The sequence below is a fragment of the Salvelinus alpinus genome, chromosome 15 (genome assembly GCF_045679555.1).
Source record: "Salvelinus alpinus chromosome 15, SLU_Salpinus.1, whole genome shotgun sequence".
NCBI classification, from domain to species: Eukaryota; Metazoa; Chordata; class Actinopteri; order Salmoniformes; family Salmonidae; genus Salvelinus; species Salvelinus alpinus.
In genome coordinates, this window is record NC_092100.1 from 4,759,845 (window position 1) to 4,787,282 (window position 27,438).

At 44.0% G+C, this 27,438-nt stretch overlaps 1 protein-coding gene across 1 annotated transcript in view; it reads right to left on the reverse strand.

The window, feature by feature from the left end:
* Positions 1 to 1,803: 1,803 nt before the first annotated feature.
* LOC139539403 (ras-related protein Rab-6B-like) overlaps positions 1,804 to 27,438 on the reverse strand; it is a 172,799-nt gene continuing 147,164 nt past the window's right edge. Inside the window, exon 8 of the mRNA XM_071342304.1 lies at positions 1,804 to 4,360. Within this exon, the coding sequence (XP_071198405.1) occupies positions 4,296 to 4,360 (65 nt within the window). The 3' untranslated portion in view covers positions 1,804 to 4,295. The remainder of the gene's footprint in view (positions 4,361 to 27,438) is intronic.

Below are 27,438 nucleotides of genomic sequence, written 5' to 3' on the forward strand. Positions count from 1 at the left end.
ACATTGGCAGTGTAATATGTGTTGTTATTAGGACTACTGACGGTCGATACTGATGGTGACTCAAATTTAACATGATAGAAACAGGAAACAGAGAAAGTCGAGAGACTACAAATTAAGACATTCTCGAGTTAAAAGCACAACTTAAATTCTGCATAATGGCACAGCGTTTCATATACTTTACTGTGGGAAAGTTGATATGCTTCAGTTTGCTGCTATAAGACTGAGTTTCACATTTGTGAAGGTAAATTAGATCTAAACCAAGTGCGTGGAGAATGCTGTTATTTCTAATCAGGAAAAGATTTAATAATGTTTTTCCCACTTGGAACCAGGTAGGTTTGCTCGTGAATACCTCATGAATACCTTATTCATGGTTTCCTGGTGTGTAAAGGTGGTGGATTTATGAGGGAATTAAGTCACGGTCAGAATACAGCTCATCTGTAGACACGCCTCCTCCACACCTTCATTAATATGGTGTATCTGTAGACACGCCTCCTCCACACCTTCATTAATATGGTGTATCTGTAGACACGCCTCCTCCACACCTTCATTAATACGGTGTATCTGTAGACACGCCTCCTCCACACCTCCATTAATATGGTGTATCTGTAGACACGCCTCCTCCACACCTTCATTAATATGGTGTATCTGTAGACACGCCTCCTCCACACCTTCATTAATACGGTGTATCTGTAGACACGCCTCCTCCACACCTTCATTAATATGGTGTATCTGTAGACACGCCTCCTCCACACCTTCATTAATATGGTGTATCTGTAGACACACCTCCTCCACACCTTCATTAATATGGTGTATCTGTAGACACACCTCCACCACACCTTCATTAATATGGTGTATCTGTAGACACGCCTCCTCCACACCTCCATTAATATGGTGTATCTGTAGACACGCCTCCTCCACACCTTCATTAATATGGTGTATCTGTAGACACACCTTCATTAATATGGTGTATCTGTAGACACGCCTCCACCACACCTTCATTAATATGGTGTATCTGTAGACACGCCTCCACCACACCTTCATTAATATGGTGTATCTGTAGACACGCCTCCTCCACACCTCCATTAATATGGTGTATCTGTAGACACGCCTCCACCACACCTTCATTAATATGGTGTATCTGTAGACACGCCTCCTCCACACCTTCATTAATATGGTGTATCTGTAGACACACCTTCATTAATATGGTGTATCTGTAGACACGCCTCCACCACACCTTCATTAATATGGTGTATCTGTAGACACGCCTCCACCACACCTTCATTAATATGGTGTATCTGTAGACACGCCTCCTCCACACCTCCATTAATATGGTGTATCTGTAGACACACCTCCTCCACACCTTCATTAATATGGTGTATCTGTAGACACGCCTCCTCCACACCTTCATTAATATGGTGTATCTGTAGACACGCCTCCTCCACACCTTCATTAATATGGTGTATCTGTAGACACGCCTCCACCACACCTTCATTAATATGGTGTATCTGTAGACACGCCTCCACCACACCTTCATTAATATGGTGTATCTGTAGACACGCCTCCTCCACACCTTCATTAATATGGTGTATCTGTAGAAACACCTTCATTAATATGGTGTATCTGTAGACACACCTTCATTTCTTCCATCTCCACCCAAAGCGAATAGAGCTTTTCTTATGCTTAAAGATACACGACTCAGAAATGCTCCGCCATTTCTGGTTGCTACAATTTTAATAGTTTGCCTAATTTAAGTTTATATGTGACAAAACAATCAAGTATAGTGTAAATAATCATCGTACCATCTAAACCGCTGTGAAATATATTTTCAAAAACCAAAAACATTATATTTTCAACTGTTAGAAGCTGGTGTACAAAACCGAAAGTAAAAAAAATACAAAAACGAAACTTAAAAACGTGAAGCATAGAAATAGGGCACATAGAACAACAGATCTACCGCTTCTCAGACTGTCTTTCAATGAGAACGACAGATCTATAATGCACATTTCTAATTTGAATTTTGTCCGGTCATGCAGAAAAGGTACATATATTGCAGCTTCAAGTTCAAAGTCAGAGAAAAGGGAATTACGCTGAACTCTGACGGGAATCGAAGCCTATGGGAACAACTTCATAATAACCTGAAAGATTTACATGTGCAAATTAGTCATTTGTTCTTGATTTATTTGACAGGAACGCGTACCTGTTACCAGATACCAGGATAGCCTGATTCCTCCTCCCTTGTGCCCTTGTTTACTCCATGACTGTCAATTGGCATGACAATGAGTGACAGGGAGTTGACATGATAACACAAACAGACTGGCCCTCAGGCTAGGACGAGGGTACTGTTACAACTTGTTTATGAGGTGAATGACGATCTGCTTTTTTATTTTTTTTACAGAACAGAAACAGTGGAGGGGAACTTCATATAATGCATAAAAGAATGAGTTACTGTTTAGGAGGCTAGGGGTAAGCTTTCTGCAGACCTATCCTCTGTCCACTCTGCTCTATTCCCTGTATAGGCCTGGTCCAAAGTAGTCCACTGTATAGGGAGTAGGGGTGCTCTTTGGGACAAACACCTAATCACAATACCATAGTAGATAGTATGACACATTGCAGCCGCAACAACAGCAGCAGCAGGAGGAGTGACACGGCAAACCCAAGCCCTCTACAGTAGTGATAACCGGCTGGAACATGGGCCTCTACAGTAGTGATAACCAGCTGGAACATGGGCCTCTGTGGACACCGCTTGGCAGCTGCCCTCTACAGTAGTGATAACCAGCTGGAACATGGGCCTCTACAGTAGTGATAACCGGCTGGAACATGGGCCTCTACAGTAGTGATAACCAGCTGGAACATGGGCCTCTACAGTAGTGATAACCAGCTGGAACATGGGCCTCTGCAGTAGTGATAACCAGCTGGAACATGGGCCTCTACAGTAGTGATAACCAGCTGGAACATGGCCCTCTACAGTAGTGATAACCAGCTGGAATATGGGCCTCTACAGTAGTGATAACCAGCTGGAACATGGCCCTCTACAGTAGTGATAACCAGCTGGAACATGGGCCTCTGCAGTAGTGATAACCAGCTGGAACATGGGCCTCTACAGTAGTGATAACCAGCTGGAACATGGCCCTCTACAGTAGTGATAACCAGCTGGAACATGGGCCTCTACAGTAGTGATAACCAGCTGGAACATGGGCCTCTGTGAGGACACCGCTTGGCAGCTGCCCTCTACAGTAGTGATAACCAGCTGGAACATGGCCCTCTACAGTAGTGATAACCAGCTGGAACATGGCCCTCTACAGTAGTGATAACCAGCTGGAACATGGGCCTCAGTGAAGACACAGCTTGGCAGCTGCCCTCTATGGATGGTTGCATTCTACAGTTTCTTATATAGAAAGCGTACATTTGCACACACACACACACACACACACACACACACACACACACACACACACACACACACACACACACACACACACACACACACACACACACACACACACACACACACACACACACACACACACACACACACACACACTAGTGCACACATGATTAAAATCCAATTTTCAATCACAGCATTTTGTGAAGACAAAAATAAATGAGTGAACACGTACGTGTAAGTTAAGAGCATTTTCATATCTAAACAGTGTACATCAGCAGACAGTACATTAATAAGCCGACCTAAAAAAATAATATATATAATAATAATAATAATAATAATAATAATTGGCATGCATGCATTAGATATTCAGTGAAAAGTTACTGGTCAGTTTGCCCTCTTTAGTCATTACACTGCGTGTTCCAATTCAGCTCTTTCTTTCCATCACAATGACACCCTATTCCCTTTAGAGTGCACTACTTTTGACCAGGGCCTTATTTGTGCACTATATATAGGGAACAACAGGGTGCCATTTGAGCCTCTAACCAAGAGGAGAATTTGTCTGTGTCTTTTTATTTTCTTTAACATTACAAAAATACAAAAAGAAGACAAAGAAGAAGAAAACGTTCTATTCTACTTTTACAAAAACAAGTATATTACGTATGTTTTATGTGGTTAAGGGACTTTTTTTATTCATGATTTTGATCATTGTAATACTTGTTAAGACTTTTTTTTTGTTGTTGGCAATATTCGTTAATAAAGTACAGTATTCTATGTGTATCACGCTAGTTTCCAACCGATAACCAATATTTAGATGAAAAGGCCAGATTCTAATCTGAAAACTCAAGTGGAAGCTAACCAATAGGAAGCAACACAACAAGCAAGTGGTTTAGATGAAAACTTCCAATCAGGATCAACAGGAGCACCCGCCTTCAGTGGTCGGAGGCTCCTGCGGTTTGTCCATCTTGATGTCAATCACTGGGGGAAAAGACAGGTTAAGGAAGCTTTGGGAAGGCATTTGCAAAAAACACATTTACCATTAGCTCTTTTCAATTCTACACTTTAGTGAAACAGAATTCAATGTCTTTATCTAAAAATAGTCTTACCCTGATTCCTGGCACCCCGTCTCCTCGCCTCCTTCTCAATTGTATTAAAGGAGAGGGGTCTAAGGCTCTTCCTCTCGGACGTTCTTCTCCGAAAGGTTTTGAGAAGGATGTGAAGAAGTGGATGTGAGGAATCGAGGAAAGGTGAAAAAAAAAAAAAGGTATCTAATTGTCTCTGTAACTCAGGGATGTAGCTTCACTGTCCTCTATAGTCATAACATTGGTACTGCTTTAACTTGGACCTGCAGTATGATCTCTATGCCACTAGGTGGTGCTGTTGCTCATACATCTACGACTAAAAAGTCTTACCTTGTCAAGGCAGCGATGTACGGGGGTGTTATAACAGGATCACGTATCAACCATTCAATATTTACTCCTCCTGTGGAACACAGAGTTCTTACTTTGAAAGTTTAACTTTAGCTTCTTTAATTCAGGCCCAGTAAGACTTAACCTGTTTCCCAGTAAGACTTAACCCGTTTCCCAGTAAGACTTGATCCGTTTCCCAGTAAGACTTAACCCGTTTCCCAGTAAGACTTAACCCGTTCCCCAGTAAGACTTAACCCGTTTCCCAGTAAGACTTAACCTGTTTCCCAGTAAGACTTGCCCGTTTCCCAGTAAGACTTGCCCGTTTCCCAGTAAGACTTAACCCGTTTCCCAGTAAGACTTAACCCGTTTCCCAGTAAGACTTAACCCGTTTCCCAGTAAGACTTGATCCGTTTCCCAGTAAGACTTAACCCGTTTCCCAGTAAGACTTAACCCGTTCCCCAGTAAGACTTAACCCGTTTCCCAGTAAGACTTAACCTGTTTCCCAGTAAGACTTGCCCGTTTCCCAGTAAGACTTGCCCGTTTCCCAGTAAGACTTAACCCGTTTCCCAGTAAGACTTAACCCGTTTCCCAGTAAGACTTAACCCGTTTCCCAGTAAGACTTGCCCGTTTCCCAGTAAGACTTAACCCGTTTCCCAGTAAGACTTAACCCGTTTCCCAGTAAGACTTAACCCGTTTCCCAGTAAGACTTGCCCGTTTCCCAGTAAGACTTAACCCGTTTCCCAGTAAGACTTAACCCGTTTCCCAGTAAGACTTGCCCGTTTCCCAGTAAGACTTAACCCGTTTCCCAGTAAGACTTAACACGTTTCCCAGTAAGACATGCCCGTTTCCATCTTCTTTACCGTGACAGCCATGAGAGTGGAACAGAGTAAATCTTTCATTTTAAGAGATTTGAAGATAAGTCTCTTTCCGTAGTATATTAACTACTACGGTAGGTAAGCAAAGCAAAGCAAAGCATTCTTCAAGAAAAGGACGAAAGAAAATACCAAGAGATGGTACTTTACAAGCCCAACGGTTGTCCATGTACATACTACCTCAATGAGCATGACTAACTGCATGTTTGACTTAATGTCTCATGTCCGTTAAGAACAAATTCTTATTTTCAATGACGGTCTACCGGGGAACAGTGGGTTAACTGCCTTGTTCAGAACGACAGATTAGTACCTTGTCAGCTCGGGGGATCCGTACTTGCAACCTTTCGGTTACTAGTCCAACGCTCTAACCACTAGGCTACGCTGCCGCCACATGGTAATGGTATCTGGTAATGTAGTCTCGCAACTTTTATAGTCTCGCTACTGTATATAGCCTCTCTACTGTATATAGCCTCTCTACTGTATATAGCCTCTCTACTGTATATAGCCTCTCTAATGTATATAGCCTCACTACTGTATATAGCCTCACTACTGTATATAGCCTCTCTACTGTATATAGCCTCTCTACTGTATATAGCCCCTCTACTGTATATAGCCTCTCTACTGTATATAGCCTCTCTACTGTATATAGCCTCTCTACTGTATATAGCCTCACTACTGTATATAGCCTCTCTACTGTATATAGCCTCACTACTGTATATAGCCTCTCTACTGTATATAGCCTCTCTACTGTATATAGCCTCCCTACTGTATATAGCCTCTCTACTGTATATAGCCTCTCTACTGTATATAGCCTCTCTACTGTATATAGCCCCTCTACTGTATATAGCCTCTCTACTGTATATAGCCTCTCTACTGTATATAGCCTCTCTACTGTATATAGCCTCACTACTGTATATAGCCTCTCTACTGTATATAGCCTCACTACTGTATATAGCCTCTCTACTGTATATAGCCTCTCTACTGTATATAGCCTCCCTACTGTATATAGCCTCTCTACTGTATATAGCCTCTCTACTGTATATAGCCTCTCTACTGTATATAGCCTCACTACTGTATATAGCCTCACTACTGTATATAGCCTCTCTACTGTATATAGCCTCTCTACTGTATATAGCCTCACTACTGTATATAGCCTCTCTACTGTATATAGCCTCACTACTGTATATAGCGTCTCTACTGTATATAGCCTCTCTACTGTATATAGCCTCGCTACTGTATATAGCCTCTCTACTGTATATAGCATCTCTACTGTATATAGCATCTCTACTGTATATAGCCTCTCTACTGTATATAGCCTCTCTACTGTATATAGCATCTCTACTGTAAATAGCCTCTCTACTGTATATAGCCTCTCTACTGTATATAGCCTCTCTACTGTATATAGCATCTCTACTGTATATAGCCTCTCTACTGTATATAGCCTCTCTACTGTATATAGCCTCTCTACTGTATATAGCCTGTCTTTTTACCGTTGTTTTTATTTCTTTACTTATTGTTCACCTAATACCTTTTTTGCACTATTGGTTAGAGCCTGTAAGTAAACATTTCACTGTAAGGTCTACTACACCTGTTGTATTCAGCATTTCACTGTAAGGTCGACTACAGCTGTTGTATTCGGTTTTTCACTGTGAGGTCGACTACAGCTGTTGTATTCGGCATTTCACTGTGAGGTCTACTACACCTGTTGTATTCGGCATTTCACTGTGAGGTCTACTACACCTGTTGTATTCAGCATTTCACTGTAAGGTCTACACCTGTTGTATTCGGCATTTCACTGTGAGGTCTACTACACCTGTTGTATTCGGCATTTCACTGTGAGGTCTACTACACCTGTTGTATTCAGCATTTCACTGTAAGGTCTACACCTGTTGTATTCAGCATTTCACTGTGAGGTCTACACCTGTTGTATTCAGCATTTCATTGTAAGGTCTACACCTGTTGTATTCAGCATTTCACTGTGAGGTCTACTGCACCTGTTGTATTCAGCATTTCACTGTAAGGTCTACTACACCTGTTGTATTCAGCATTTCACTGTAAGGTCTACCTACACCTGTTTTATTCAGCATTTCACTGTAAGGTCTACTACACCTGTTGTATTCAGCATTTCACTGTAAGGTCTACTACAGCTGTTGTATTCAGCATTTCACTGTGAGGTCTACTACACCTGTTGTATTCAGCATTTCACTGTAAGGTCTACTACACCTGTTGTATTCATCATTTCACTGTAAGGTCTACTACACCTGTTGTATTCAGCATTTCACTGTAAGGTCGACTACAGCTGTTGTATTCGGTTTTTCACTGTGAGGTCGACTACACCTGTTGTATTCGGCATTTCACTGTGAGGTCTACTACACCTGTTGTATTCAGCATTTCACTGTAAGGTCTACACCTGTTGTATTCGGCATTTCACTGTGAGGTCTACTACACCTGTTGTATTCAGCATTTCACTGTAAGGTCTACTACACCTGTTGTATTCAGCATTTCACTGTAAGGTCTACCTACACCTGTTGTATTCAGCATTTCACTGTAAGGTCTACTACAGCTGTTGTATTCGGCATTTCACTGTGAGGTCTACTACACCTGTTGTATTCGGCATTTCACTGTGAGGTCTACTACACCTGTTGTATTCAGCATTTCACTGTAAGGTCTACACCTGTTGTATTCAGCATTTCACTGTGAGGTCTACTACACCTGTTGTATTCAGCATTTCACTGTAAGGTCTACTACACCTGTTGTATTCAGCATTTCACTGTAAGGTCTACCTACACCTGTTGTATTCAGCATTTCACTGTAAGGTCTACTACACCTGTTGTAATCAGCATTTCACTGTAAGGTCTACTACAGCTGTTGTATTCGGCATTTCACTGTGAGGTCTACTACACCTGTTGTATTCAGCATTTCACTGTAAGGTCTACTACACCTGTTGTATTCATCATTTCACTGTAAGGTCTACTACACCTGTTGTATTCAACATTTCACTGTAAGGTCTACACCTGTTGTGTTCAGCATTTCACTGTGAGGTCTACTACACCTGTTGTATTCAGCATTTCACTGTAAGGTCTACTACACCTGTTGTATTCAGCATTTCACTGTAAGGTCTACCTACACCTGTTGTATTCAGCATTTCACTGTAAGGTCTACTACAGCTGTTGTATTCGGCATTTCACTGTGAGGTCTACTACACCTGTTGTATTCGGCATTTCACTGTGAGGTCTACTACACCTGTTGTATTCAGCATTTCACTGTAAGGTCTACACCTGTTGTATTCAGCATTTCATTGTAAGGTCTACACCTGTTGTATTCAGCATTTCACTGTGAGGTCTACTACACCTGTTGTATTCAGCATTTCACTGTAAGGTCTACTACACCTGTTGTATTCAGCATTTCACTGTAAGGTCTACCTACACCTGTTGTATTCAGCATTTCACTGTAAGGTCTACTACACCTGTTGTAATCAGCATTTCACTGTAAGGTCTACTACAGCTGTTGTATTCGGCATTTCACTGTGAGGTCTACTACACCTGTTGTATTCAGCATTTCACTGTAAGGTCTACTACACCTGTTGTATTCATCATTTCACTGTAAGGTCTACTACACCTGTTGTATTCAACATTTCACTGTAAGGTCTACACCTGTTGTGTTCAGCATTTCACTGTGAGGTCTACTACACCTGTTGTATTCAGCATTTCACTGTAAGGTCTACTACACCTGTTGTATTCAGCATTTCACTGTAAGGTCTACCTACACCTGTTGTATTCAGCATTTCACTGTAGGGTCTACTACACCTGTTGTAATCAGCATTTCACTATAAGGTCTACTACACCTGTTGTATTCATCATTTCACTATAAGGTCTACTACACCTGTTGTATTCATCATTTCACTGTAAGGTCTACTACACCTGTTGTATTCAGCATTTCACTGTAAGGTCTACTACACCTGTTGTATTCAGCATTTCACTGTAAGGTCTACCTACACCTGTTGTATTCAGCATTTCACTGTAAGGTCTACTACACCTGTTGTATTCAGCATTTCACTGTAAGGTCTACTACAGCTGTTGTATTCAGCATTTCACTGTGAGGTCTACTACACCTGTTGTATTCAGCATTTCACTGTAAGGTCTACTACACCTGTTGTATTCATCATTTCACTGTAAGGTCTACTACACCTGTTGTATTCAGCATTTCACTGTAAGGTCGACTACAGCTGTTGTATTCGGTTTTTCACTGTGAGGTCGACTACACCTGTTGTATTCAGCATTTCACTGTGAGGTCTACTACACCTGTTGTATTCAGCATTTCACTGTAAGGTCTACACCTGTTGTATTCGGCATTTCACTGTGAGGTCTACTACACCTGTTGTATTCAGCATTTCACTGTAAGGTCTACTACACCTGTTGTATTCAGCATTTCACTGTAAGGTCTACCTACACCTGTTGTATTCAGCATTTCACTGTAAGGTCTACTACAGCTGTTGTATTCGGCATTTCACTGTGAGGTCTACTACACCTGTTGTATTCGGCATTTCACTGTGAGGTCTACTACACCTGTTGTATTCAGCATTTCACTGTAAGGTCTACACCTGTTGTATTCAGCATTTCATTGTAAGGTCTACACCTGTTGTATTCAGCATTTCACTGTGAGGTCTACTACACCTGTTGTATTCAGCATTTCACTCTAAGGTCTACTACACCTGTTGTATTCAGCATTTCACTGTAAGGTCTACCTACACCTGTTGTATTCAGCATTTCACTGTAAGGTCTACTACACCTGTTGTAATCAGCATTTCACTGTAAGGTCTACTACAGCTGTTGTATTCGGCATTTCACTGTGAGGTCTACTACACCTGTTGTATTCAGCATTTCACTGTAAGGTCTACTACACCTGTTGTATTCATCATTTCACTGTAAGGTCTACTACACCTGTTGTATTCAGCATTTCACTGTAAGGTCGACTACAGCTGTTGTATTCGGTTTTTCACTGTGAGGTCGACTACAGCTGTTGTATTCGGCATTTCACTGTGAGGTCTACTACACCTGTTGTATTCGGCATTTCACTGTGAGGTCTACTACACCTGTTGTATTCAGCATTTCACTGTAAGGTCTACACCTGTTTTATTCGGCATTTCACTGTGAGGTCTACTACACCTGTTGTATTCAGCATTTCACTGTAAGGTCTACTACACCTGTTGTATTCAGCATTTCACTGTAAGGTCTACCTACACCTGTTGTATTCGGCATTTCACTGTAAGGTCTACTACAGCTGTTGTATTCGGCATTTCACTGTGAGGTCTACTACACCTGTTGTATTCGGCATTTCACTGTGAGGTCTACTACACCTGTTGTATTCAGCATTTCACTGTAAGGTCTACACCTGTTGTATTCAGCATTTCATTGTAAGGTCTACACCTGTTGTATTCAGCATTTCACTGTGAGGTCTACTACACCTGTTGTATTCAGCATTTCACTGTAAGGTCTACTACACCTGTTGTATTCAGCATTTCACTGTAAGGTCTACCTACACCTGTTGTATTCAGCATTTCACTGTAAGGTCTACTACACCTGTTGTAATCAGCATTTCACTGTAAGGTCTACTACAGCTGTTGTATTCGGCATTTCACTGTGAGGTCTACTACACCTGTTGTATTCAGCATTTCACTGTAAGGTCTACTACACCTGTTGTATTCATCATTTCACTGTAAGGTCTACTACACCTGTTGTATTCAACATTTCACTGTAAGGTCTACACCTGTTGTGTTCAGCATTTCACTGTAAGGTCTACTACACCTGTTGTATTCAGCATTTCACTGTAAGGTCTACCTACACCTGTTGTATTCAGCATTTCACTGTAAGGTCTACTACACCTGTTGTAATCAGCATTTCACTGTAAGGTCTACTACAGCTGTTGTATTCGGCATTTCACTGTGAGGTCTACTACACCTGTTGTATTCAGCATTTCACTGTAAGGTCTACTACACCTGTTGTATTCATCATTTCACTGTAAGGTCTACTACACCTGTTGTATTCAGCATTTCACTGTAAGGTCGACTACAGCTGTTGTATTCGGTTTTTCACTGTGAGGTCGACTACAGCTGTTGTATTCGGCATTTCACTGTGAGGTCTACTACACCTGTTGTATTCGGCATTTCACTGTGAGGTCTACTACACCTGTTGTATTCAGCATTTCACTGTAAGGTCTACACCTGTTGTATTCGGCATTTCACTGTGAGGTCTACTACACCTGTTGTATTCAGCATTTCACTGTAAGGTCTACTACACCTGTTGTATTCAGCATTTCACTGTAAGGTCTACCTACACCTGTTGTATTCAGCATTTCACTGTAAGGTCTACTACAGCTGTTGTATTCGGCATTTCACTGTGAGGTCTACTACACCTGTTGTATTCGGCATTTCACTGTGAGGTCTACTACACCTGTTGTATTCAGCATTTCACTGTAAGGTCTACACCTGTTGTATTCAGCATTTCATTGTAAGGTCTACCTACACCTGTTGTATTCAGCATTTCACTGTAAGGTCTACTACACCTGTTGTAATCAGCATTTCACTGTAAGGTCTACTACAGCTGTTTTATTCGGCATTTCACTGTGAGGTCTACTACACCTGTTGTATTCAGCATTTCACTGTAAGGTCTACTACACCTGTTGTATTCAGCATTTCACTGTAAGGTCTACCTACACCTGTTGTATTCAGCATTTCACTGTAAGGTCTACTACAGCTGTTGTATTCGGCATTTCACTGTGAGGTCTACTACACCTGTTGTATTCAGCATTTCACTGTAAGGTCTACACCTGTTGTATTCAGCATTTCACTGTAAGGTCTACTACACCTGTTGTATTCAGCATTTCACTGTAAGGTCTACTACACCTGTTGTATTCAGCATTTCACTATAAGGTATACTACACCTGTTGTATTCAGCATTTCACTGTAAGGTCTACTACAGCTGTTGTATTCGGCATTTCACTGTGAGGTCTACTACACCTGTTGTATTCGGCATTTCACTGTGAGGTCTACTACACCTGTTGTATTCAGCATTTCACTGTAAGGTCTACACCTGTTGTATTCAGCATTTCATTGTAAGGTCTACCTACACCTGTTGTATTCAGCATTTCACTGTAAGGTCTACTACACCTGTTGTATTCAGCATTTCACTGTAAGGTCTACCTACACCTGTTGTATTCAGCATTTCACTATAAGGTATACTACACCTGTTGTATTCAGCATTTCACTGTAAGGTCTACTACAGCTGTTGTATTCGGCATTTCACTGTGAGGTCTACTACACCTGTTGTATTCGGCATTTCACTGTGAGGTCTACTACACCTGTTGTATTCAGCATTTCACTGTAAGGTCTACACCTGTTGTATTCAGCATTTCATTGTAAGGTCTACCTACACCTGTTGTATTCAGCATTTCACTGTAAGGTCTACTACACCTGTTGTAATCAGCATTTCACTGTAAGGTCTACTACAGCTGTTTTATTCGGCATTTCACTGTGAGGTCTACTACACCTGTTGTATTCAGCATTTCACTGTAAGGTCTACTACACCTGTTGTATTCAGCATTTCACTGTAAGGTCTACTACAGCTGTTGTATTCGGCATTTCACTGTGAGGTCTACTACACCTGTTGTATTCAGCATTTCACTGTAAGGTCTACACCTGTTGTATTCAGCATTTCACTGTAAGGTCTACTACACCTGTTGTAATCAGCATTTCACTGTAAGGTCTACTACACCTGTTGTATTCAGCATTTCACTGTAAGGTCTACCTACACCTGTTGTATTCAGCATTTCACTGTAAGGTCTACTACAGCTGTTGTATTCGGCATTTCACTGTGAGGTCTACTACACCTGTTGTATTCGGCATTTCACTGTGAGGTCTACTACACCTGTTGTATTCAGCATTTCACTGTAAGGTCTACACCTGTTGTATTCAGCATTTCATTGTAAGGTCTACCTACACCTGTTGTATTCAGCATTTCACTGTAAGGTCTACTACACCTGTTGTAATCAGCATTTCACTGTAAGGTCTACTACAGCTGTTTTATTCGGCATTTCACTGTGAGGTCTACTACACCTGTTGTATTCAGCATTTCACTGTAAGGTCTACTACACCTGTTGTATTCATCATTTCACTGTAAGGTCTACTACACCTGTTGTATTCAACATTTCACTGTAAGGTCTACACCTGTTGTGTTCAGCATTTCACTGTGAGGTCTACTACACCTGTTGTATTCAGCATTTCACTGTAAGGTCTACTACACCTGTTGTATTCAGCATTTCACTGTAAGGTCTACCTACACCTGTTGTATTCAGCATTTCACTGTAAGGTCTACTACAGCTGTTGTATTCGGCATTTCACTGTGAGGTCTACTACACCTGTTGTATTCGGCATTTCACTGTGAGGTCTACTACACCTGTTGTATTCAGCATTTCACTGTAAGGTCTACACCTGTTGTATTCAGCATTTCACTGTAAGGTCTACCTACACCTGTTGTATTCAGCATTTCACTGTAAGGTCTACTACACCTGTTGTATTCAGCATTTCACTGTAAGGTCTACTACACCTGTTGTATTCAGCATTTCACTGTAGGGTCTACTACACCTGTTGTATTCAGCATTTCACTATAAGGTCTACTACACCTGTTGTATTCATCATTTCACTATAAGGTCTACTACACCTGTTGTATTCATCATTTCACTGTAAGGTCTACTACACCTGTTGTATTCAGCATTTCACTGTAAGGTCGACTACAGCTGTTGTATTCGGCATTTCACTGTGAGGTCTACTACACCTGTTGTATTCGGCATTTCACTGTGAGGTCTACTACACCTGTTGTATTCAACATTTCACTGTAAGGTCTACTACACCTGTTGTATTCAGCATTTCACTGTAAGGTCTACTACACCTGTTGTATTCAGCATTTCACTGTAAGGTCTACCTACACCTGTTGTATTCAGCATTTCACTGTAAGGTCTACTACAGCTGTTGTATTCGGCATTTCACTGTGAGGTCTACTACACCTGTTGTATTCAGCATTTCACTGTAAGGTCTACACCTGTTGTATTCAGCATTTCACTGTAAGGTCTACTACACCTGTTGTATTCAGCATTTCACTGTAAGGTCTACTACACCTGTTGTATTCAGCATTTCACTATAAGGTATACTACACCTGTTGTATTCAGCATTTCACTGTAAGGTCTACTACAGCTGTTGTATTCGGCATTTCACTGTGAGGTCTACTACACCTGTTGTATTCGGCATTTCACTGTGAGGTCTACTACACCTGTTGTATTCAGCATTTCACTGTAAGGTCTACACCTGTTGTATTCAGCATTTCATTGTAAGGTCTACCTACACCTGTTGTATTCAGCATTTCACTGTAAGGTCTACTACACCTGTTGTATTCAGCATTTCACTGTAAGGTCTACCTACACCTGTTGTATTCAGCATTTCACTATAAGGTATACTACACCTGTTGTATTCAGCATTTCACTGTAAGGTCTACTACAGCTGTTGTATTCGGCATTTCACTGTGAGGTCTACTACACCTGTTGTATTCGGCATTTCACTGTGAGGTCTACTACACCTGTTGTATTCAGCATTTCACTGTAAGGTCTACACCTGTTGTATTCAGCATTTCATTGTAAGGTCTACCTACACCTGTTGTATTCAGCATTTCACTGTAAGGTCTACTACACCTGTTGTAATCAGCATTTCACTGTAAGGTCTACTACAGCTGTTTTATTCGGCATTTCACTGTGAGGTCTACTACACCTGTTGTATTCAGCATTTCACTGTAAGGTCTACTACACCTGTTGTATTCAGCATTTCACTGTAAGGTCTACTACACCTGTTGTATTCAACATTTCACTGTAAGGTCTACACCTGTTGTGTTCAGCATTTCACTGTGAGGTCTACTACACCTGTTGTATTCAGCATTTCACTGTAAGGTCTACTACACCTGTTGTATTCAGCATTTCACTGTAAGGTCTACCTACACCTGTTGTATTCAGCATTTCACTGTAAGGTCTACTACAGCTGTTGTATTCGGCATTTCACTGTGAGGTCTACTACACCTGTTGTATTCGGCATTTCACTGTGAGGTCTACTACACCTGTTGTATTCAGCATTTCACTGTAAGGTCTACACCTGTTGTATTCAGCATTTCACTGTAAGGTCTACCTACACCTGTTGTATTCAGCATTTCACTGTAAGGTCTACTACACCTGTTGTATTCAGCATTTCACTGTAAGGTCTACTACACCTGTTGTATTCAGCATTTCACTGTAGGGTCTACTACACCTGTTGTATTCAGCATTTCACTATAAGGTCTACTACACCTGTTGTATTCATCATTTCACTATAAGGTCTACTACACCTGTTGTATTCATCATTTCACTGTAAGGTCTACTACACCTGTTGTATTCAGCATTTCACTGTAAGGTCGACTACAGCTGTTGTATTCGGCATTTCACTGTGAGGTCTACTACACCTGTTGTATTCGGCATTTCACTGTGAGGTCTACTACACCTGTTGTATTCAACATTTCACTGTAAGGTCTACTACACCTGTTGTATTCAGCATTTCACTGTAAGGTCTACTACACCTGTTGTATTCAGCATTTCACTGTAAGGTCTACCTACACCTGTTGTATTCAGCATTTCACTGTAAGGTCTACTACAGCTGTTGTATTCGGCATTTCACTGTGAGGTCTACTACACCTGTTGTATTCAGCATTTCACTGTAAGGTCTACACCTGTTGTATTCAGCATTTCACTGTAAGGTCTACTACACCTGTTGTATTCAGCATTTCACTGTAAGGTCTACTACACCTGTTGTATTCAGCATTTCACTATAAGGTATACTACACCTGTTGTATTCATCATTTCACTATAAGGTCTACTACACCTGTTGTATTCATCATTTCACTGTAAGGTCTACTACACCTGTTGTATTCAGCATTTCACTGTAAGGTCGACTACAGCTGTTGTATTCGGCATTTCACTGTGAGGTCTACTACACCTGTTGTATTCGGCATTTCACTGTGAGGTCTACTACACCTGTTGTATTCAGCATTTCACTGTAAGGTCTACTACACCTGTTGTATTCAGCATTTCACTGTAAGGTCTACTACACCTGTTGTATTCAGCATTTCACTGTAAGGTCTACTACACCTGTTGTATTCAGCATTTCACTGTAAGGTCTACCTACACCTGTTGTATTCAGCATTTCACTGTAAGGTCTACTACAGCTGTTGTATTCGGCATTTCACTGTGAGGTCTACTACACCTGTTGTATTCGGCATTTCACTGTGAGGTCTACTACACCTGTTGTATTCAGCATTTCACTGTAAGGTCTACTACACCTGTTGTATTCAGCATTTCACTGTGAGGTCTACTACACCTGTTGTATTCAGCATTTCACTGTAAGGTCTACTACACCTGTTGTATTCAGCATTTCACTGTAAGGTCTACCTACACCTGTTGTATTCAGCATTTCACTGTAAGGTCTACTACACCTGTTGTATTCAGCATTTCACTGTAAGGTCTACTACACCTGTTGTATTCGGCATTTCACTGTAGGGTCTACTACACCTGTTGTATTCAGCATTTCACTATAAGGTCTACTACACCTGTTGTATTCATCATTTCACTATAAGGTCTACTACACCTGTTGTATTCATCATTTCACTATAAGGTCTACTACACCTGTTGTATTCAGCATTTCACTGTAAGGTCTACTACACCTGTTGTATTCGGCATTTCACTGTAAGGTCTACTACACCTGTTGTATTCAGCATTTCACTGTAAGGTCTACTACACCTGTTGTATTCAGCATTTCACTGTAAGGTCTACTACACCTGTTGTATTCGGCATTTCACTGTGAGGTCTACTACACCTGTTGTATTCAGCATTTCACTGTAAGGTCTACTACACCTGTTGTATTCAGCATTTCACTGTAAGGTCTACTACACCTGTTGTATTCAGCATTTCACTGTAAGGTCTACTACACCTGTTGTATTCAGCATTTCACTGTAAGGTCTACCTACACCTGTTGTATTCAGCATTTCACTGTAAGGTCTACTACAGCTGTTGTATTCGGCATTTCACTGTGAGGTCTACTACACCTGTTGTATTCGGCATTTCACTGTGAGGTCTACTACACCTGTTGTATTCAGCATTTCACTGTAAGGTCTACACCTGTTGTATTCAGCATTTCACTGTGAGGTCTACTACACCTGTTGTATTCAGCATTTCACTGTAAGGTCTACTACACCTGTTGTATTCAGCATTTCACTGTAAGGTCTACCTACACCTGTTGTATTCAGCATTTCACTGTAAGGTCTACTACACCTGTTGTATTCAGCATTTCACTGTAAGGTCTACTACACCTGTTGTATTCGGCATTTCACTGTAGGGTCTACTACACCTGTTGTATTCAGCATTTCACTATAAGGTCTACTACACCTGTTGTATTCATCATTTCACTATAAGGTCTACTACACCTGTTGTATTCATCATTTCACTATAAGGTCTACTACACCTGTTGTATTCAGCATTTCACTGTAAGGTCTACTACACCTGTTGTATTCGGCATTTCACTGTATGGTCTACTACACCTGTTGTATTCAGCATTTCACTGTAAGGTCTACTACACCTGTTGTATTCAGCATTTCACTGTAAGGTCTACTACACCTGTTGTATTCGGCATTTCACTGTAAGGTCTACTACACCTGTTGTATTCAGCATTTCACTGTAAGGTCTACTACACCTGTTGTATTCAGCATTTCACTGTAAGGTCTACCTACACCTGTAGTATTCGGCGCACGTGACAAATAAACGCCGATTTCATTTGACCTCACATACACTTGTCTGATATATGACACGCGTCTCCTTCCCCAAATGGCACCTTATTCCCTACATATAGGGCACTACATATGGCACCTTATTCCCTACATATAGGGCACTACATATGGCACCTCATTCCCTACATATAGGGCACTACATATGGCACCTTATTCCCTACATATAGGGCACTACATATGGCACCTCATTCCCTACATATAGGGCACTACATATGGCACCTCATTCCCTACATATAGGGCACTACATATGGCACCTCATTCCCTACATATAGGGCACTACATATGGCACCTTATTCCCTACATATAGGGCACTACATATGGCACCTCATTCCCTACATATAGGGCACTACATTTGGCACCTCATTCCCTACATATAGGGCACTACATATGGCACCTCATTCCCTACATATAGGGCACTACATATGGCACCTCATTCCCTACATATAGGGCACTACATATGGCACCTCATTCCCTACATATAGGGGACAACTTTCGATCCTGGCCTGGTGCCCTATAAAGGAATTAGGGTGCACTATAAAGGGATTAGGGTGCACTATAAAGGGATTAGGGTGCACTATAAAGGGATTAGGGTGCACTATAAAAGGAATAGGGTGCACTATAAAGGGAATAGGGTGCACTATAAAGGGATTAGGGTGCACTATAAAGGGAATAGGGTGCACTATAAAAGGAATAGGGTGCACTATAAAGGGAATAGGGTGCACTATAAAGGGATTAGGGTGCACTATAAAAGGAATAGGGTGCACTATAAAGGGAATAGGGTGCACTATAAAGGGATTAGGGTGCACTATAAAGGGAATAGGGTGCACTATAAAGGGAATAGGGTGCACTATAAAAGGAATAGGGTGCACTATAAAGGGAATAGGGTGCACTATAAAGGGATTAGGGTGCACTATAAAAGGAATAGGGTGCACTATAAAGGGAATAGGGTGCACTATAAAGGGAATAGGGTGCACTATAAAGGGAATAGGGTGCACTATAAAAGGAAAAGGGTGCATTATAAAGGGATTAGGGTGCACTATAAAAGGATTAGGGTGCACTATGAAGGGACACCATTTGGGACACACACGAGGTCTCAGAGGAGCTAGAAGCCAGGATGTTTTTCAGACTCCTATTAACATGGACGACCCTGTTCCTTTAGAAGCCTGCCTTGCACAGATACCTCCTCCTCTCCTCTCCCTCTCTGCAGCGGAGATTATATGCAGGCCAGGGCCTAAAGCAAGAGAAGAGATTGCTCCATACTAGAAACAGAGGGGAGGTTCGTGCCTCAGGCCTTGACACCGATAGTAAATCACACTCCAGGATGACCCACCCTTCTCCCATCCCAACACACACCCTGCCCCCCATTTCAAACAGGCAATTACAACAATTGGTCCTCGTAAATATAAATATCTGCCCTCAATTCCCCCTCCCCCACAAGATATAGGGCAAGACGGTGGATCGTTCAGAACCTCTGTGTGTGGTTTTAATGTTTTAACTACCAAATCCCTGGTGGACTGTTCCAGGAAAAAGCAGAGCGGTCATTTTATGTTTATTGTCCCTGAAGGAACACTGGGCTTGTGGGTGTTGGCTTCGTCTACTTCCATGCATACTTGGCGAGTTTCCTTAACCACGTAAGAAGTGTACTTGCATGTGCCCCTCCCGTCCCCTCATCATGTCTCCTTCTCATGGATGTTGCCTCCGTAACAGTATAACTTTAGTCCGTCCCCTCACGCGTCCCCAGGGACCCTCTGCACACATCAACAACAGTCACCCACGAAGCATCGTTACCCATCGCTCCACAAAAGCCGCGGCCCTTGCAGAGCAAGGGGAACCACTAACTTCAAGGTCTCAGAGCGAGTGACGTCACCGATTGAAACGCTAACTAGCTAGCCATTTCACATCGGTTACGCCTCTCTCTTCCCCAGAGAGGGAGATCGATACTGTCCAGAGGGTTCTGTAACAACACAGGCTCCCGTTCCATTAAGACAAAAGGATGCGCGTGTCTCAAATGGCACCCTATTCCCTACGCAGTACACTACTTTAGACCAAAGCCCTATGGGGCCCTGGTCAAAAGTAGTGCACTACATAGGGAAAAGGGTGCCATTTGGGAATCACATATAATGTCAACAGACATTATCCACCTCATCCCCCTCTCCTCTCCTCCTCCACCTCATCCCCCTCTCCTCTCCTCCTCCACCTCATCCCCCTCTCCTCTCTTCCTCCACCTCATCCCCTCTCCTCTCCTCCTCCACCTCATCCCCCTCTCCTCTCCTCCTCCACCTCCTCCCCCTCTCCTCTCCTCCTCCACCTCATCCCCTCTCCTCTCCTCCTCCACCTCATCCCCCTCTCCTCTCCTCCTCCACCTCATCCCCCTCTCCTCTCCTCCTCCACCTCCTCCCCCTCTCCTCTCCTCCTCCACCTCATCCCCCTCTCCTCTCCTCCACCACCTCAGACATCTTCAACCTCCCAAGCCCATTAAAACTAATTCAAATCCGGATAAAACACAGAGAGGGACGGAGATTAAGGTAATTATCTGAACCTGGATTGGGGTGGAAACATTGAGGAAATTAGACTACTGCAGCAGAGAAACAGATGGTCCAGACCGTTAATTAAATAAATGAGAGAACAGAGCAGGAAGTGAACAGAGCAGGAAGTGAACAGAGCAGGAAGTGAAACAGAGAAGGAAGTGAAACAGAGAAGGAAGTGAAACAGAGCAGGAAGTGAAACAGAGCAGGAAGAGAAACAGAGCAGGAAGAGAAACAGAGCAGGAAGAGAACAGAGAAGGAAGTGAAACAGAGCAGGAAGTGAAACAGAGAAGGAAGTGAAACAGAGCAGGAAGTGAAACAGAGAAGGAAGTGAAACAGAGCAGGAAGAGAACAGAGCAGGAAGAGAAACAGAGCAGGAAGAGAACAGAGCAGGAAGTGAACAGAGCAGGAAGTGAACAGAGCAGGAAGTGAAACAGAGCAGGAAGTGAAACAGAGAAGGAAGTGAAACAGAGCAGGAAGTGAAACAGAGCAGGAAGTGAAACAGAGCAGGAAGAGAACAGAGCAGGAAGAGAAACAGAGCAGGAAGAGAACAGAGCAGGAAGTGAACAGAGCAGGAAGTGAACAGAGCAGGAAGTGAAACAGAGCAGGAAGAGAAACAGATGGTCCAGACTGTTAATTAGACTACTGCAGCAGAGAAACAGATGGTCCAGACTGTTAATTAGACTACTGCAGCAGAGAAACAGATGGTCCAGACTGTTAATTAGACTACTGCAGCAGAGAAACAGATGGTCCAGATCGTTAATTAGACTACTGCAGCAGAGAAACAGATGGTCCAGATCGTTAATTAGACTACTGCAGCAGAGAAACAGATGGTCCAGACTGTTAATTAGACTACTGCAGCAGAGAAACAGATGGTCCAGACCGTTAATTAGAATACTGCAGCAGAGAAACAGATGGTCCAGACTGTTAATTAGAATACTGCAGCAGAGAAACAGATGGTCCAGACCGTTAATTAGACTACTGCAGCAGAGAAACAGATGGTCCAGATCGTTAATTAGACTACTGCAGCAGAGAAACAGATGGTCCAGACCGTTAATTAGACTACTGCAGCAAAGAAACAGATGGTCCAGACCGTTAATTAGACTACTGCAGCAGAGAAACAGAAGGCACAGACCGTTAATTAGACTACTGCAGCAGAGAATTAGACTACTGCTGCAATGCTTAACTGGATCAGTCTGAAACTTTGCACATACACTACTGCCATTTAGTGGCCAACATCTAAATTGCGCCTAAACTGCAATATTATTATATGGCCTTTCTCTTGCATTTCAAAGATGATATATAAATACATATTTTAAAAGCATGTCTTTTTGTTTATATTATCTTTTACCAGATCTAATGTGTTATATTCTCCTACATTAATTTCACATTTCCACAAACTTCAAAGTGTTTCCTTTCAAATGGTACGAAGAATATGTGTATCCTTGCTTCAGGTCCTGAGCTACAGACAGTTAGATTTGGGTATGTCATTTTAGGCGAAAATTTAAAAAAAGGGCCAGATCCTTAATAAATGAGAGAACAGAGCAGGAAGTGAACAGAGCAGGAAGTGAAACAGAGAAGGAAGTGAAACAGAGAAGGAAGTGAAACAGAGCAGGAAGTGAAACAGAGCAGGAAGAGAAACAGAGCAGGAAGAGAAACAGAGCAGGAAGAGAACAGAGAAGGAAGTGAAACAGAGCAGGAAGTGAAACAGAGAAGGAAGTGAAACAGAGCAGGAAGTGAAACAGAGAAGGAAGTGAAACAGAGCAGGAAGAGAACAGAGCAGGAAGAGAAACAGAGCAGGAAGAGAACAGAGCAGGAAGTGAACAGAGCAGGAAGTGAACAGAGCAGGAAGTGAAACAGAGCAGGAAGTGAAACAGAGAAGGAAGTGAAACAGAGCAGGAAGTGAAACAGAGCAGGAAGTGAAACAGAGCAGGAAGAGAACAGAGCAGGAAGAGAAACAGAGCAGGAAGAGAACAGAGCAGGAAGTGAACAGAGCAGGAAGTGAACAGAGCAGGAAGTGAAACAGAGCAGGAAGAGAAACAGAGCAGGAAGAGAAACATAGCAGGAAGAGAACAGAGCAGGAAGTGAACAGAGCAGGAAGTGAAACAGAGCAGGAAGAGAAACAGAGCAGGAAGAGAAACAGAGCAGGAAGAGAACAGAGCAGGAAGAGAAACAGAGCAGGCAGAGAACAGAGCAGGAAGAGAAACAGAGCAGGAAGAGAACAGAGCAGGAAGAGAACAGAGCAGGAAGAGAAACAGAGCAGGAAGAGAAACAGAGCAGGAAGAGAACAGAGCAGGAAGAGAAACAGAGCAGGAAGAGAAACAGAGCAGGAAGAGAACAGAGCAGGAAGAGACCAGAGCAGGAAGAGAACAGAGCAGGAAGAGAAACAGAGCAGGAAGAGAAACAGAGCAGGAAGAGAACAGAGCAGGAAGAGAAACAGAGCAGGAAGAGAAACAGAGCAGGAAGAGAACAGAGCAGGAAGAGACCAGAGCAGGAAGAGAACAGAGCAGGAAGAGAAACAGAGCAGGAAGAGAACAGAGCAGGAAGAGAAACAGAGCAGGCAGAGAACAGGAATATAACTCTCAACTATCCAGTTGGTCTGTATTAATTGAATAAAAACAAAAGGCAACTGGACAAATGTTTTGACACCAAAACTATGCAAACGCCTATTAAAGGCTTCTGAATGTTCAAAGGTTGTTGACAGTGTGCCTGGCACTAGAGGTGGAGAGTTGGATGGTGGAGGGGGAGGCGGCGGGGGGGGGGGGGGGCAGCCAGCCAGCCAGCACGACAGTCAAGTGGGTTAAATTGTGCTGATGGGCACTTCACTGGATTAAACATTGTTCTGGTGCCAAGATGCTGTTGACCAGATTAAAGCTTTGCTGACACATTTGTTGTGAACAAAAAAACGTCTTAACAAGCAGTAGACTTCCTCTGTGGCTCAGTTGGTAGAGCATGACGCTTGTAAAGCCAGGATTGTGGGTTCGATTTCTGCTGGGATCACACATACGAACATGTATGCATGCATAACTGTAAGTCAATTTGCATAAAACCCTCTGCTGAAATATATTAGACTTCTGGTTGAATTCTGATGTAGGGGACTGATGTAGGGGACTGATGTAAAGGACTGATTAGGGGGCTGGTGTAGAGGACTGATGTAATTTCCCTGCCTGATGTAGGGGACTGATGTAATTTCCATGCCTGATGTAGGGGACTGATGTAGGGGACTGATGTCATTTTCCTGCCTGATGTAGGGGACTGCTGTAGGGGACTGCTGTAGGGGACTGCTGTAGGGGACTGCTGTAGGGGAACTGATGTAGGGGAACTGATGTAGGGGACTGCTGTAGGGGAACTGATGTAGGGGACTGATGTAGGGGACTGATGTAGGGGACTGCTGTAGGGGACTGCTGTAGGGGACTGCTGTATGGGACTGATGTAGGGGACTGATGTAGGGGACTGATGTAAGGGACTGATGTAGGGGACTGATGTAGGGGACTGATGTAGGGGACTGCTGTAGGGGACTGATGTAGGGGACTGCTGTAGGGGACTGCTGTAGGGGAACTGATGTAGGGGAACGGATGTAGGGGACTGATGTAGGGGACTGATGTAGGGGACTGATGTAGGGGACTGCTGTAGGGGACTGATGTAGGGGACTGCTGTAGGGGACTGCTGTAGGGGACTGCTGTATGGGACTGATGTATGGGACTGATGTAGGGGACTGATGTAGGGGACTGATGTAGGGGACTGATGTAGGGGACTGCTGTAGGGGACTGATGTAGGGGACTGCTGTAGGGGACTGCTGTAGGGGACTGATGTAGGGGACTGATGTAGGGGACTGCTGTAGGGGACTGCTGTAGGGGACTGCTGTATGGGACTGATGTAAGGGACTGATGTAGGGGACTGATGTAGGGGACTGATGTAGGGGACTGCTGTAGGGGACTGATGTAGGGGACTGCTGTAGGGGACTGCTGTAGGGGACTGATGTAGGGGAACGGATGTAGGGGACTGATGTAGGGGACTGATGTAGGGGACTGATGTAGGGGACTGCTGTAGGGGACTGATGTAGGGGACTGCTGTAGGGGACTGATGTAGGGGACTGCTGTAAGGGACTGATGTAGGGGACTGCTGTAGGGGACTGATGTAGGGGACTGCTGTAGGGGACTGATGTAGGGGACTGATGTAGGGGACTGCTGTAAGGGACTGATGTAGGGGACTGATGTAGGGGACTGCTGTAGGGGACTGCTGTAGGGGACTGCTGTAGGGGAACTGATGTAGGGGACTGATGTAGGGGACTGATGTAGGGGACTGCTGTAGGGGACTGCTGTAGGGGACTGATGTAAGGGACTGCTGCAGGGGACTGATGTAGGGGACTGATGTAGGGGACTGCTGTAGGGGACTGATGTAGGGGACTGCTGTAGGGGACTGATGTAGGGGAACTGATGTAGGGGACTGATGTAGGGGACTGAAGTAGGGGACTGATGTAGGGGACTGATGTAGGGAACTGATGTAGGGGACTGATGTAGGGGACTGATGTAGGGGACTGCTGTAGGGGACTGAAGTAGGGGACTGATGTAGGGGACTGATGTAGGGGACTGATGTAGGGGACTGGAGTAGGGGACTGCTGTAGGGGACTGCTGTAGGCGACTGCTGTAGGGGAACTGATGTAGGGGAACTGATGTAGGGGACTGCTGTAGGGGAACTGATGTAGGGGACTGATGTAGGGGACTGATGTAGGGGACTGATGTAGGGGACTGCTGTAGGGGACTGCTGTAGGGGACTGATGTAGGGGACTGATGTAAGGGACTGATGTAGGGGACTGATGTCCTTTGCCTGTCTGATGTAGGGGTTTGAATCCTAAATGCCACACTCTTCCCTTGATAGTGCACTACTTTGGACCAGGGCCCATAGTGCACTATAAAGGGTTTAGGGTGCCATTTGGGATACAGACAAGCAGCACGCTGCTGTGACTTCACTGATGACTAATGGCGGACGACTCCTGTCACTACATTAAATCACACAGCTGAGACAAGACAACTCCTGTCACTACATTATATCACACAGCCCAGCCGAGACGAGGCGAGACGAAGTCTGTCACCTTCTGCCACGGACAACCCCAGCAGCGCCTGCATCTGCACCCTCTCACTAGTCTAGTAACCTCTCACCCCGGCCACACAGAGGCACACAGAGCCTGTCAGGCCACACATCTAGCCGTCTAGTAACCTCTCACCCCGGGCCACACAGAGCCTGTCAGGCCCCACATCTAGCTGTCTAGTAACCTCTGACCCCGGCCACACAGAGCCTGTCAGGCTCCACATCTAGCCGTCTAGTAACCTCTCACCCCGGGCCACACAGAGCCTGTCAAGCTCCACATCTAGCCGTCTAGTAACCTCTGACCCCGGGCCACACAGAGCCTGTCAGGCTCCACATCTAGCCTTCTAGTAACCTCTGACCCCGGCCACACAGAGCCTGTCAGGCTCCACATCTAGCCGTCTAGTAACCTCTGACCCCGGCCACACAGAGCCTGTCAGGCCCCACATCTAGCCGTCTAGTAACCTCTCACCCCGGCCACACAGAGCCTGTCAGGCTCCACATCTAGCCGTCTAGTAACCTCTCACCCCGGCCACACAGAGCCTGTCAGGCTCCACATCTAGCCATCTAGTAACCTCTCACCCCGGACCACACAGAGCCAGTCAGGCTCCACATCTAGCCGTCTAGTAACCTCTCACCCCGGCCACACAGAGCCTGTCAGGCTCCACATCTAGCCGTCTAGTAACCTCTCACCCCGGCCACACAGAGCCAGTCAGGCTCCACATCTAGCCGTCTAGTAACCTCTGACCCCGGCCACACAGAGCCTGTCAGGCTCCACATCTAGCCATCTAGTAACCTCTCACCCCGGACCACACAGAGCCTGTCAGGCTCCACATCTAGCTGTCTAGTAACCTCTGACCCCGGCCACATAGAGCCTGTCAGGCTCCACATCTAGCCGTCTAGTAACCTCTGACCCCGGCCACACAGAGCCTGTCAGGCCCCACATCTAGCCGTCTAGTAACCTCTGACCCCGGCCACACAGAGCCTGTCAGGCCCCACATCTAGCCGTCTAGTAACCTCTCACCCCGGCCACACAGAGCCTGTCAGGCTCCACATCTAGCCGTCTAGTAACCTCTGACCCCGGCCACACAGAGCCTGTCAGGCTCCACATCTAGCCGTCTAGTAACCTCTGACCCCGACCACACAGAGCCTGTCAGGCCTCACATCTAGCCGTCTAGATACCTCTCACCCCGGGACACACAGAGCCTGTCAGGCCCCACATCTCAAACACAGCTAGCCGTCTAGTAGCGTGTCACGCAGCAA